This window comes from Pithys albifrons, chromosome 7, assembly GCF_047495875.1.
Source record: "Pithys albifrons albifrons isolate INPA30051 chromosome 7, PitAlb_v1, whole genome shotgun sequence".
NCBI classification, from domain to species: Eukaryota; Metazoa; Chordata; class Aves; order Passeriformes; family Thamnophilidae; genus Pithys; species Pithys albifrons.
The window spans coordinates 299847-313555 of NC_092464.1; the positions used below are offsets into that span (position 1 = coordinate 299847).

General features: G+C 42.4%; 1 protein-coding gene across 7 annotated transcripts in view; it reads right to left on the bottom strand.

Annotated features, from left to right (window-relative positions):
* The window catches only part of SMARCD3 (SWI/SNF related BAF chromatin remodeling complex subunit D3), a 73149-nt gene that overhangs the window by 17468 nt on the left and 41972 nt on the right, over nucleotides 1-13709 (bottom strand). For all 7 annotated transcript variants that reach the window (XM_071560049.1, XM_071560048.1, XM_071560047.1 and 4 more), the window contains 2 exons: nucleotides 4855-4977; nucleotides 234-356 (listed from right to left, as the gene is read on the bottom strand). In XM_071560049.1, the coding sequence (XP_071416150.1) occupies nucleotides 234-356; nucleotides 4855-4977 (246 nt within the window). The remainder of the gene's footprint in view (nucleotides 1-233; nucleotides 357-4854; nucleotides 4978-13709) is intronic.

Here is a 13709-nt window from a genome sequence, read left to right on the forward strand (position 1 = left end):
CTCTCCACCTCCTCCTACCTGTCCTGTCCTTAAGTCTGCTTCATTTCCCTCTGCCCTTCCCATCAGTGCCATTAGGGCCTTATCCCTGACTGTGGTTGGACATGGTGCCTCTCCCAGCACCAACAAGCCAACACTGCCATTCAGAGATGTCTTGTCTCAGCTGATGTCCCCGCCACCCCACAGGACAATCTCTAGAGCCTTGCCAGCCCCAGTGAAACACAGGGAAGTCATACATCATCCAGGAGCTTCCCCTCCACACGCAATTCCCACGAAGCAATGCTGCCATCGGAGTCCTCGGTGTCGGACTTTGCAGGATTGAATGTGTTGGAGATGTAAAGTCTCAATTTCCGCTTTTGCTGTTATACACATAGAGAAAAGAAAAGGACACATCCAGTTAACGTCCAATTCCTGAGAAAGTCTCAGGAAAAGTGACAGTCACACATTTAGTAGAGAATCTGCATGTTTAGTCCAGTTGTTCCAGGTTATACTGGAATTTAGGACTTGGTTACATGTAAGAAAATACACTGAAGGGCTGAATCTGAAACTTCCTTTCAAAAACTCTCTTAGCTATACAAACATACTAAAATTCACTCTAAGTGGAGGGAGAAAGGAGGTTGCAGGGCCAAGCCTGAGAGGTGATACAACCTGTACTTCCTTATTAGATATTTGAAAAATTATTTTAAGAAAAGCATGATATGACGTCCTTCCAAAATGGAAAGTCCTAGCTGGACCTAGCTAGATTTCTAAAACTCAGCTGCAAACTTCTTGCAAGATAAATGGCTTTCATAGCTGGATCAGTTCAGATTTGTGAATGACAGTCACTAATACAGCTCAAGCTGCAAACTACCCACCCTACACATCTCTGCCCATTTGCATTCTACCATCATGCAGCACCTTGTAATAGCCCTCCTGCAGACACACCTGAGCACACAGACACACACACCTGCTGCCTTACCCTCCTCTAACTGCATTCACACTCAGTAAAGGTTGCAGCTCCACTTTGATGTGAGACCTGAGTGGAGGGAGGCACCATTCTTCATTCCTAACCCAGGTGCTCAAGTCTATGAGAGATACAATCATGCCTACCCGTTGTAATTTTTACAGGCTACCTGAGGTTTCCCAATGCCTGCAGTGGCTTTTGGCTGTGTCATTTCTCAGGACCCCTCCTCGCATGCACCATGTGGAAAACCCAACCACTAAGTCTGATGCACTGATTCCAGACAAGATATTGCCAAAAATGACTTTGGGACTCTAATCTCCAATATCTATTTACAATACAATGGCAAAAAGACTACAGTTGTCAAGTTAACACAGATAAAACAACCTTCATGCAACATAAGAAAGGAGTAGTCTTGTAAAGCTTTCACACATACATAGAATAGAAGGAAGTTACAGAGAGCACATGATAGAGCACATTCTGGCATAGGGAAATGGGAAAGGCAGAGACTGATGCTTGAAGAGGAACAAGAAAATTACTACATTTTTCCAAATCTGGAGAAGAGACTGACAGAAAGGTCTGATGGAAAAGGAATGTCAATAGTATGCACTGACAGGGGACAGGATTTTCCTAAGTGCCATGAGTCCAAAATATGACAGATAGGCACAGGTAAGAACAAGAAGATAGGTAGAAAAATATTCCTGGGGATCCATGTTCTTTCTCCATACTTTCCCACAGGATTTCTGTTGTCAAAGTGCTCTTTCATTATATATATATTTAATGGCCCAGAATCTTTTTTTTTTGGTGTAGCAGACTTGTGAAGGACTTCACATTTCTAAATTCACAAGTCTTCAAATTACCTTGTCTGTTTTAGGAACCATTCCTAAATTGTATCCCCACCTGGGGCACTTGCAGAACTGTATCTGTATATATAAACAGCTTTTTTACTTAATAGTTCTTCATAGATACTCTTCTGATATTTCAGGTTTATATCAACTATTCCATTTCCTCTTCTTTCAGTTTCCAAAGACATTACCTCCATCCTCCCATTGCCCTGGCAACTCCTTCTTTCCTTATATCCTCCAATATACACATAGGAACTGTGTCTGTTTCCTCAAAGTGTGACATTTCATCACTAAGATCATCCTCTGCAATAACATCCTTATTCAAATCTCAGTATTTTAGATGTCTCCCTTTCTTCCAGCATCCAGGCTCTACTTGCCTTGTACAGTCCACCTAAAACCAAGTTAGTAACAACATCCAGCTCCACAGAGAGTGCCCCTAACAGAACTGGAATATGGAGACATCTCTCACCCAGAGACAGCAGCAAACAGATATGCCAAAATTTGGAGAAGAAACAAAATTTGTTAGGTAACTAATTAAAAAAACCCACCAAAACCAAAAACTTAACAATGGCCAACCCAAAGCAGAAAAATCAGTGACTTGGTAGACTACACAAGTATCATGAATACTAAAAGGAACTAGACAGGATTTACTGAGTTCAAAATTTCACCAACACATGAAAAACATGTGTAGACAGTTCTATGAAAACTTTAACAACTGTAGATAAAAAAAATCAAATGTTCTGTAGGAATAAAATGGGAAATAGTATGCACAATAGTCTATAAAATCTGTACTTTTCAGGAGAGAATGAGAAGGTGTATAAGAACAAGCCAGTGTGGGTAATAACAAGCCAGGTGCACTGAAACATTCTTTCTCTATAGTGATTGGGAGAACTGAATTTTTTACCTAAGAAAAGAAACAATCAAAGAACCTGAAAGACTTATTTAAAATATAGACTGATTAAAGAAGGAGATCAGCTGTTTGCATTTTCCTTATAACACAAAAAGCAGAACACATAAAAATATGCCAGAAGGGGTTGAGAAAAAGTGCAAATTCCCTTCTGGCAACAATCCAATAGCAATTCCTCAGTCATCTTAAAACCTGAAAGCAAGGAAAGAATCTCAATTTACAAAACCAGGGAGAGAGACACTACGATGGTAGTCTGATGCTACTTGTTTTGAACCTAAAAATGGAGAAGTTGGGAGTAGATCATTTGGCCTGAGAAACCGCAGGAATACACAGGTCTGGTGAACTCGATGTCCCACACCAGTTCACTGCGAACCAGTGGCAGTCCCTTGATGACAGTCTCTGGTCTGTGTCCTGCATACTCCCTACATATTATCACATACTTCAGAAAAATGCAAATTTTTCCCAGGATTAACATCCCAGTTGGGTCATCACTGTTTCAAGGCAAATACTTAAAAATCGCAAGAACTTTGATAAGAGATGGAAATGCAGAGATAACTTTCATGGCTGTTACCAATGCTCTAACTATAATGAAATGAAAATACTTAACATCAGGACAATCCAAATTTATTTAGATTTACCTCTCTTTTGTCAGGTCTTGACTTTCATAATTGCTACGGGCTAGGACTATTTATACATTAATTTGAAAAACTTCTGTTTGATCATTCTCTAGACGTTAAGTAACTGAATAACTGATATTTAAAAGATGTTTGCTGAGCCCTCAGTGAAAACAGAATTTTCTGCCTACAGTTTCTCCAGTGTTGTGCTTCCTACGCTCTTCCCCAGCCCAGCCCCTGAATATCTCTATTGCACAGCTTACAGCTGGGACTTGTGTACCTGTTAATTTCCTAGTGAAAGACTTTGCAACAGAATAAACAATCTCCTGCACATTTATGGATGCAAGTCCAAGTCTCCAATCACTTTTAAACATGTCCATGTTCCTGGCTAGTTTAAAATAACAGTGTTCTACCCATACCAACAAGCTATGACAAATAACTCCTTCTGAGAGTCCAATGTATTATATACAAGACTTTCTGACAATGAACTTGTGATTTAAGGCATCCACTCTTCAGTATCCTCTCTGTCTGGCCATGTTAATGGAACTTAACTGGTTTTTTTTTCTGTTTCACATGTATCAGCTTTCAATTAAAGCCTTCTACATCTTATCAGATACCTGTACAGCAACAAACACAATGGAATCTTGACCCTAGTTAGGCTGACACCACCACCGTGGTACAGCCAAGAAAGACAGCTTTACTTCACAGCAGACACACAACTACAAACCCCTTTGTAACACAGGATTTATTAGATAAAAGAGCACGAGCACCCAATACAGTCACAAGAACATGAATAAGACGTGAAAAGAAATTCTGCACAATGAGAGTGCACAAACATCATAACAGATTGTCTGAGGAGGCTGTGAAACCTCCATCCTTATGGATTTTCAAAACTCGACAAGGCCTTGACAACCCTACTTTGAGCAGGAGGTTGAACTCAATAGCTTCAAGTTTCTTCCTACCTCAACTTTTCCATGATTCCATTGAATAGACTCAGAAAATGTAGCAAAAGACCACTTCAGTGTGATATCATGAAGAGTGATGGGCTGGGCCTGATCTAATGGAAACTGCAGAAAATGTCATCCATTCTTTTTCTGACATGAATAATTCTTTTACAGAATATCTGTACATTTTTGCAGGATCTTTAACAATTTCTCTGTAAGTAATTTTTCCCATTGTATGTTCTGTTATTCCACAAGTTCAACTTTTGACTGAAATCGAATCAGAAATTTAATACATCTCTTCAGCAGACCCCTCTAATCTTTTATTTTCTTGGTTTTAATCATTCTAATGCAAAGCACCAAAATCAGTATTTATCCCTACACTATTACTCCCCTTATTATAGACTTTCAGAAGCTGGAGCTGGTAATACCCCCAGCATTTTCTCTCCTACTTTTCCATGTGTGCTGATCCCTGCTGCTGATCCCTAGCTTCGTCTGACCGACTCCAAAACATTTCTGTAACAGGACTTTTACTGGAAAGACCATTCCATCATTTAATACAAGAATTATTTCCCCTCCCAACACAATCTACAAATTTTTCACAACGTACCTTCATTGGCCTCTTCAGTGCTTCCTGAATATCCACACGCTTCCGCATAATGGTCTGGTCTAGTTTGCGTTCAAAGGCCAGGAGATCCATGTAGGCCTGCGACTCAGGAACCAGCTCCCGGATCTGAGAAGGAAGCAAGGAACATCCAAGCACTGGCAGCAGGAATCTGCCGTGTTCCAGAGCAGCAATACTGACACATTGCCAGCTCTTGGACAAACATGCCCAGAGTTGTTCTCCCTCCAGCAGTTCCCAGACAGCAAGGCAGGGGCATGGGACAAGCACAGAGTGAAGAGTGGGAACAGAGAACTGAAGCTAATGCATTCTGGAGCCCCTGGCTGGATCCACAGGGCCTGAGTCATGGCTGGGTTATTTCAAGTGAGGCTTAGCTACCAGCAGCCCAGGAGCCACTGCTCTCAGGAATCCAAAGTACAGTAGATTTGTCCTGTTCAAACTAAAGAGTGCTGCATCTCTCCAAACTAAAAAAGATGGGGTGTTAATTTGATATTTCAAAACCAAGTGTTATCCATTTCATGTAAAAACTGCCACATAGGATGCCAGCCTTTGCAGCACATCTTCCTGGCTGAGGTGAAATCGACCTCCACGTCGAAGTTTCAACATGACCCTATCAGGTGTCAACTTAGAATCCTGCCAACTTTTACCAGTATTTTAATACATTAGCTAAACTACATTAGTTCTATTGACAAACACCCTTTTTATTTTCTCTTTTATAGAGAAGTCAGCAGAGAAGGGAATATGAAGTAGGTTGTGAGGAATACCTCATGATCTGAGCTTAGAAATGGGCAAGCAGATCCTTAAATGAAAGTTTGTTCTTAATTTGGAATACCTCATGCAGGCAAACCATAAAAGAAAAGAACTGTAAGCAATTACAATAAATCTATGGGACTGCCTTCAATATTTCTACAATATTCATCCTAGCTGTCACCTATGTAACTAATACATTTAACTGCTGGAATACTTCTACAGGAATTAAAAGTCAGTTGGTACTCCTGTCCTATTTTAGAATCAGAAGTCTACAGTTTAAATTTGGTGTAAGACATAAACAGCTATGTGAGAGGCTGCAGGTATACACCTGTCCACTGTGTTCTGCAAGGACATGAGTTCATCCCAAGAGACATCTCTCCTAGTATTACATCTCCGACAGTGTTTGGAAGTTGCTGCCTTTTAGCACCCACAACAGCCCAAGGCTTGGCATTCCAGAACCTCACCAGGCAGCATGGAAAGAACCATCTCCTTTTGCTCACTTGGAGCCTGCTGCCAGTGAGCTTCATTTGGTGCCATCCCCTGCACAGCTGGGCAGCAGTGGGCAGGCATTCCCTACACACCTTCTCCATACGTCCTACAAGGTTTTTTGATCCCTTTCTTACTCACTTTCTTTTCCAGCCTGAAGAGGAACAACTCCTCCCTGCTGTATTTAGACTAATGAAGATTATCACATTAACGTCTCTTTCAACCTACACTATTTGTTTGTTTTGAGGTGCTAGGACACCTGCTGTTTACAGAAAGACTGACACTAGAGAAGCCTAAACCACAGAGCCCAAAACTGTTCAGCTTTCACTGAACAGTTACATTTTTAACACTTTTATGCTTTTTCAAAGTGTTAGGATCAGCAGAATAATAAAAGAACATGAACATACTTAAGAGCAAAGAGCAAAACATTACCCTGGAAACATCAAGGAGTTGCCAAAAGGAAAGCAAGGCAATGCTTCCTCCCAGGGAGTGCAAACCTTTGGACCCAACAAAATACCCAATGCTTTTATCCTGCCCCACACTGATGAAAGACTCCTCAGTTCCTTGCCTGAGGAAATTAATGGTGGTGTGCTGCAGTCAATTAAAAATTATGGACTGAGAAAACAGTTTCAGACCTTCAACAGTACATGAACCCCCAGTCTCATGGTGATGCAGGGAGAGGCCAACACAGTCCTTAAGGTACTGCCTATACCACACAGGTGATACAACTTTCCTTGCTGGTTTGCAGGGTGCCAGAGTCAGGATCTAATGAGATTTCTAGTAAGTCTGTAGAAAAAGTAGCAACTTTCAATAAATATTTCTATTCCACACCTTTACATCTTTTACCACATGAAAGTGAAACACTTTCCTATTCTATTCCTACAACCAAACTGATGTTAAATGTTTTAAGACACTAAAAAGCACACTTTAAAATTCAAGACAATACAGCATGGAATTCCTTGAACTGCAAATGGCTGCAGGCTGGGAGAGCATTTGAGAGAAGAATTGCACTTGCAGTGTTTGTATTCTTCTTTAGGGATGTGTTATGGTCACAGCAAAGATGGGATTTTGGCTAGACCAAAGGCTCTCTCAGGCCCGTTTTGGGAAATCTTATGGTCTTTTGCTTTCTCATTCTACTGTTGGAATAATATTTGAAGGGATGACAATGTTCCAATTTCATACCCTTTCCCCATTTCTCCTCAAGAAAATTAAAGGGGAGCCCCAGCAGTACCACATCACAATGAAGAATTTTCTTAGGTTTTGGTATACCTTAGCTCAAAAAGGCAAAGGTATTCTTACACTCCCAACCAGTAGTACCTAATTAATTTTCGGTTTTCTTCATAGGTAACTGAGCCCCAGTTATCTGGATGTTCCTTCTTGCATGGTTTGCCCTAACTGGAATGTTCATAGCTCCATGGAAGTCTCTACTTTTCTTCTACGAAAGTTCTAAATGCAAATGTGTAAAGAGTATTTCAATACTTGAATTCTCCATTCTGGCCTTTATCTGTTTGAAGAAACTCCAGAAAGCACCTAGAGCAGCATCATCTCATCAGCCAAGGTTTTGAAGCATGTCTGATTCACCTTATCTTAGAATTACACAGATAACTGGAAGAGATTACTAGTAACATTAGTAAGACTGTGTCTTTCTCGAGACTGGAGTTATTTTTATTCCTATTGTGAAAATTCAAATCTTTCAGACTTTTAAAAATTAGTAAGAACATACTATTATTAAATTACAGTCTTTTCACCTTGATTTCCAGAAGTTTATTTTTATTGATGGTGACAAAAGAATGGCAAACTTGCAAGTGGAGGCAGCGAGGACGGTGTGGAAGGAATGGTATGATGGGAGAGGCTCTCACAATTTCTGTGGAGAAGCAGCACAGTGTGGGGGCCCCACCACAACTGTCTGTAAAACAGATGTGTGAGGGTTCCAAGAGAGAATCAGAAACCAGGGAACAGCTGCAACACTACACAATTCTGGGCTATGAACAACATCATGGGATAGCTTCTATGGCTGCCCCAGTCCAACAGCCTGGAAGGCAGTGACAGCTGCAGGCCAGGGAAGGCACTGAGAAAGCCTCCTGCAAGTGGATCAACAACAGAAAAAGGCTCAGGAAAATCCAGGTCTGGTTCTGCCACTTGTGTCCAAAGTCCCAGAGAAGGCCATGGCACTCCACGTTGTCTTTGGCTCCACAGCTGCTGGTTATGTCCTGCCCTCAGCCCTCCCAAGGCCCTGAGCCCATCTCAGTTAGGGCAGCAGGGCTGTTCAGAGGGACCCCCACAGGCTGCAGGAACAGGATGGCAGCTCAGCTTCTGTACTGGGGGGCACTGGTGAGACCACAGCTGCTGGTGACAGTGACCCAAACTCACTGCAGGTAAGTTAAAAAAGTCATCTGCATGAGCAACCAACAGCCAAAGATGTCAGGTACAGAGAAAAGGAATGGTGCTGGGGCTTTTATAACGTAACCTGAACATAAGGAGCAGAATCTACATGTGACACAGGATGGGGAAATCAGGAAGAAAAGAAGAGGACAGTATATGGATCCATACCATGGTAAACTGAGAGAAACAAAAAAAATACAAATTATTAAAAGTAGTTGTGTAACAAAAAAACCCAGAGGTAAAGTCCACAGAAACTGTGGCTGACCCATCCCTGGAAGCGTTTAGGGTCAGGTTGGATGGGCTTGGAGCAGCCTGGTCTACTGGAAGGTGCCCCTGCCCATGGCAGGAGGTGGAATGGGATGAGCTTTAAGGTCCCTTCCAACACAAACCATTCTGTGATTCTATGATTCTATGGCATAGCTACAGCATGGGGACTCTCACTTGCTTCCTAGGGAAATCTTAAAAGGATTTAGGAAATGGTAGGGGAGGGAGAAATAGCCCAGAATACTACTGTAGCCTAACAAGCATTCAGTTCTTAAATACATGAGCAAAACCACTTGGAGCAAGATTAAGGATTTTACAATTACTGCCATGCTTGGCAATACACCAATTACCAAAAGAACACCAGAGTCATAAATGAAGAAACCTACTGACAAACTCAAGAAAACTCAAAAACCATCTGAGAAAAGCTATTGAGAATATTAGGAGACAGGAAAACCTCCTCTATAGTGCAAAGTTCCATGAAGCAAATCAATTGCTTCACTTACGACTACATATCTACTTACTCATAATGAAAAAATAATTTCTTTGCCTATCAAAGTGACAACATAATGACCCTAAGATTGTTTAAGTTCAATTCAGAAGGTGAAAATTCTTAGGAGCAACTGTAGCCAAATACTAAAAAAATTGACAATGAGTGCAGGGAATACTTCATCAGTAGAGATTTTCAATACTCTGAGGCCTGTCTTGTAGACCAAAACCAAAACAAAGTAGCAGTAAGTCCTCCTGATAGGGTTAGACTTCAGATTGTCTAGTTGTATGACACTAAAAATATACAAGTACTTTTTTTCTCTCCTAGAAGATCAAATATGTGTTCCTTCTTTTCAGAGTCTTCATAAGAAGGCTTGCCACTCTAGTAAAATCAAAAGACTTCTTAAAACAACTATTTGGAGCTGACAAACAAGTATGCAGACCATAAAGAACAGAGAGAATACTGATAAGAATTGACAGGAAAAAAATCAGTGTCAGTGATAGAACACATGAGCTTAAGCTGGAGACAGAGGTTTCCTTGAGCTGCCCTCATTGCCCCGATAGATCCAAGACCAGAGGTGTAAGGAGGAACAGAAGTGAGATGTCCCATGGCACAGGACAAAGCCATCTCCCATGCTCACAGCACTACAGAGGCAGATTACAAAATAGATCTCCAGCATTCTCCTACTGCAAACAGATTAGCTCTTGATTCCTCCCTGTTGAAAAAAAAAAGTTATAGTAATAATTGCTGCCATCAGAAAACAGAGAAACTGGAAAGTGCATTTTTGCCATAGACAGTTTTCTAGAGGGGTTGTTTTGGTTTTCCTTTGCATCCTCAGGTGAAGTATGGACACCAGCAAACCTAAGGAATTGGTCTCTGTCAGCCTCACTGCCCCTCAGCATGACTGCATTATAAAATCTTCCCTGCTGACTGAATGTAAACTCTTCTTCCATATGTAAGATATTGAATTCTGAAGGAATTTGAAGCCTCTTCTGGTGGAGACCTGAAGGAGCCCTGTTGGCTACTAAAGAAGTCTATTAGCAGCTCAGCCTTCCTTGATATCTCCAAGTCTTTGGTGTTAAGGCAGTCCCAGCTTCTTTGCTAGTCAAGGTGTGTCAGAAGCTCCCACCACAGATCCCTCCAACAGCAGGCAAGACCAAGGGTACCTACATCCTGGGACCGACCCATTTGAACCTCTGGAATTATGCTGATGAATAGTCCTGTCTGAGTTACAGTGGCTGCACTCAGTTTATCACTGTGTGGGTGTAACCAAAATGGCATATTCTACACCCTCTATCTCATTTCTGATGACCTGTTAATAATGGATTGTTTGTAGCAGCTGCCCAGGCCACACCTGGCACACCTGATACCTCAGGCTTCAAGCCTGAGAGGCACTGGAATGTTTCTGTCTTCACACCAGGGACTCAGCTGTGGTAACTCCCCTCCAGGAAGGCATCAGTACCTTCACACCCAGCCTGAGGGGTCAGGTCTGCTAAAGGACTATTAGGAACTGGCTCAATAGGCAGCTGCAAAGACCCAGACCATCAAAGACTCCAAAAATATCCCATGACCCACAGAGTTAAATCACCCACTGTGGAGCTCTCAACCCCAGGGGAGGTACTGGGCCTTCCCAACTAAACCTGACTGTATATAATGTTGGGGGTCTGGGACTTCTGGTACCACTTGTCGGATTCAGAGGAGGACCAGAACCTCAACGGGACTGCGAGTCTCCAGCAGACTGTAACCATCATCCTCACTAACAGGTTTTCCTTTCCTTTAACTGTACACTCGGGGGGCCCATGTGGCACTCAGGACAGGGGCTAACAAACACCATTCTGTTTGTGGCCCAGGGTGCCGGGTTATACATCTGTTCTTTTGTGGGTTAAAACCCATTTTTCTCTGTATCACTGTATTTATTGCAATCTTTTTAGTAAATTGTAACTCTGACTTATAACCTCTTTTGAGTTAGGTTCATTTCTCCTGCTGGTTTACTCTTAAACCAGCATAAGTACTGAAATACACAATGGATTCATTAAATATCTGGCAAAGCCATGATTTCTGTAGACAACTGTTTAAGCACCAGTAATGACAAAAAAATTTGGATCCAAAGAACTCCTGCAAGCCTTGAAGGCCAACAGTTGCACAAAACACGTTCAAATTACATTAGTTTACTCAGAACCATGTCCAGCCCGGCTCCGAATACCTCCAAGGATGGACACCCTACAGCATCTTTTGGCAGCCTGTTCCCACATGTTGATACTACCATATGTTTTGTTTGTTTTGTCAGAGGTTTTTTTTAAAACAGTCCCTTTCAGGGAGTTAACTGCCCAAGTTGCAGTGAGTTTCTGCTGCCTCTCAGCCTATTGTCATGCACCTCTAAGGTCTCAGAAAAAAAAAAAACAATAAATAAAAACAGACCTAGGCAGGAGCAATTGAAGCTGCATTCTTCACAGGACCATCAAAACAGTTTCAGCAATTTGCTCTCTTAAAAAAAATCACTAATAAATAGAGATTTGGCAGCTTCTTTAGAATTAAGCAAGCACAGAATTTCCATCTTTGAGAGTTGCTGAATTTCATTAAGTTCTTGTTGGCTCATTCCCCTAGCCTGTCCACAAGCATATCAACCAGTTTCCCCACCCTGTGATTTGGTGTCATCTGCAGGTTTTGTAAGCAAGCACTGGACTGCCTCCTCCAGCAACAAAGATGCTGGGCTGCCCAGCTGGCCAGGACAGGTCCTTGCAGTACTCTGATGTCACTGTCTTCCCAGACAAGTGCAACCATTAACCACTACCTTCTAAGCCCCATCACCAAACCAATTGGTTGTCAGCCTATCTAGACCAAAATGTCCCTGACTGGATACAAGACTATTATGTGTGAGAGAGGGACCTTGCAAGGACATTGGCCAATTCCCTCAGCTCCCTCAGCTCCAGCCTGCTGGGTGCCATGGAGCTGTACAAGTCATTTCCTCAAGTAATCCATGGCTCAATCTTCATCCACTGTCAGCTGTTCCTCTTGGATGTGTTCACCAGTCACCAGGTATGGGAGAAATCCTTAGTGCAGACTGAGACAAAGAAGGATTTGAGTGCTTCAGACTTGCTGTCTCTGTTGCTAGTGTATTACCCAGCCCACTCAGCATGGAGCACACATTCTCCTTGGTCAGCCTCTATTACTAATGTAATGGAAGTTTTTCTTGTCCTTGATGTCTGTTGAAGATCTCAACTACAGCTGAGCTTTGACTTGGCCAATACTATTCCCTATTTAACCATGCAACATTTCTAAACTTCTCCTCTGCAGCCTGTCCCTGCTTCCACCTCTCTCATATGCTGCCTTTTGATGTTGGGGCTGCCACTGTGAGTTCCCTGTGCTGAGCTCCTCATAAATCTGCTCATTTTTCTGCATTTCAATGCAGGTTGCTCTTAAAGGTCCATAAAGACCTGCCAACTTCCCTGGGTCACTTTGCCCTTCAGAGCTGCTTCCCAAGATATCACATCTACCAGTTCTCTGAATAAGCCAAACTCTCCTTGTCTGAAGTTCAGGGTCTGTACTTGGCTACTCTCCTTTCTCATTCCCTGCAAGATCTTGGACTTCATTATTTCAGTTTCTACATCCAAGGCTACCACTGATTATCACATCCTCAGCCCTTTCTTTCTTATGAGTAAATGGCAGATTCCTGTGTTCCTCACCTCTGGTTGGCTCAGATGGAGAGAGAGGTGGACAACAGCCACGAAATTACCAAACCAGAACAGGACAGCTGTTATGGCATGGGATCTGTGCAGAGAATCCCACGTGGTGGTCCGTGAACAGCAGCAGCAGAAGTTGACTAAAAATTGTGTAAAGGAAAATGGAAGTAGAGAGGATGAAAAGGGAGGGCAGCCGTGCAAAAACCTGTCAGCACAAATAGGCTAAAAGTCCTCACAGCAATTTGGGGCCCAGTGAGAAGAACAGCAGCCAATACTAAGCCATGAGCATGCCATTGATGGAAGATCAGCTTGCTGTTTCAAAGTTGCACTCCACTCAGCAAATTAAACAGCAAAAGCAGAGACATGCAGCTCTGGAGCCAGAATTGTTCTCAGCTTAGGTTCTTCCATCAGAAAGAGTAGGCAAGGAAGCTGAAGCAACAGAACAGTGAAACACAGTCACAGTTCCTGGGAAAAAATGTAATGACTTAGAACAAAGAGAAAATAAGACTGAGCAGAAGTAACAAGGAGGCAAAGCCTGGAGAAAGAAGAGGAGCAATCTGAGGTGCAGTCATAGTTCCCTACAGACAGTCTGTGGGCCAAGGTCAAAACTGAGGCATAACTGCTAGACTTGGATCACAAAGGCCATGTAAGCTCCAGAGATGTAGGGCCCAACCTATGAATGAAGATACCTGTGAACTTCTCCAAAACTGAACAAGGGTTTCACTGACATGGGAACATGAGAACAATCCAGAGGTGAGGAAAATGGGGTGGGAAACAGCCTGCTGCACAGAACT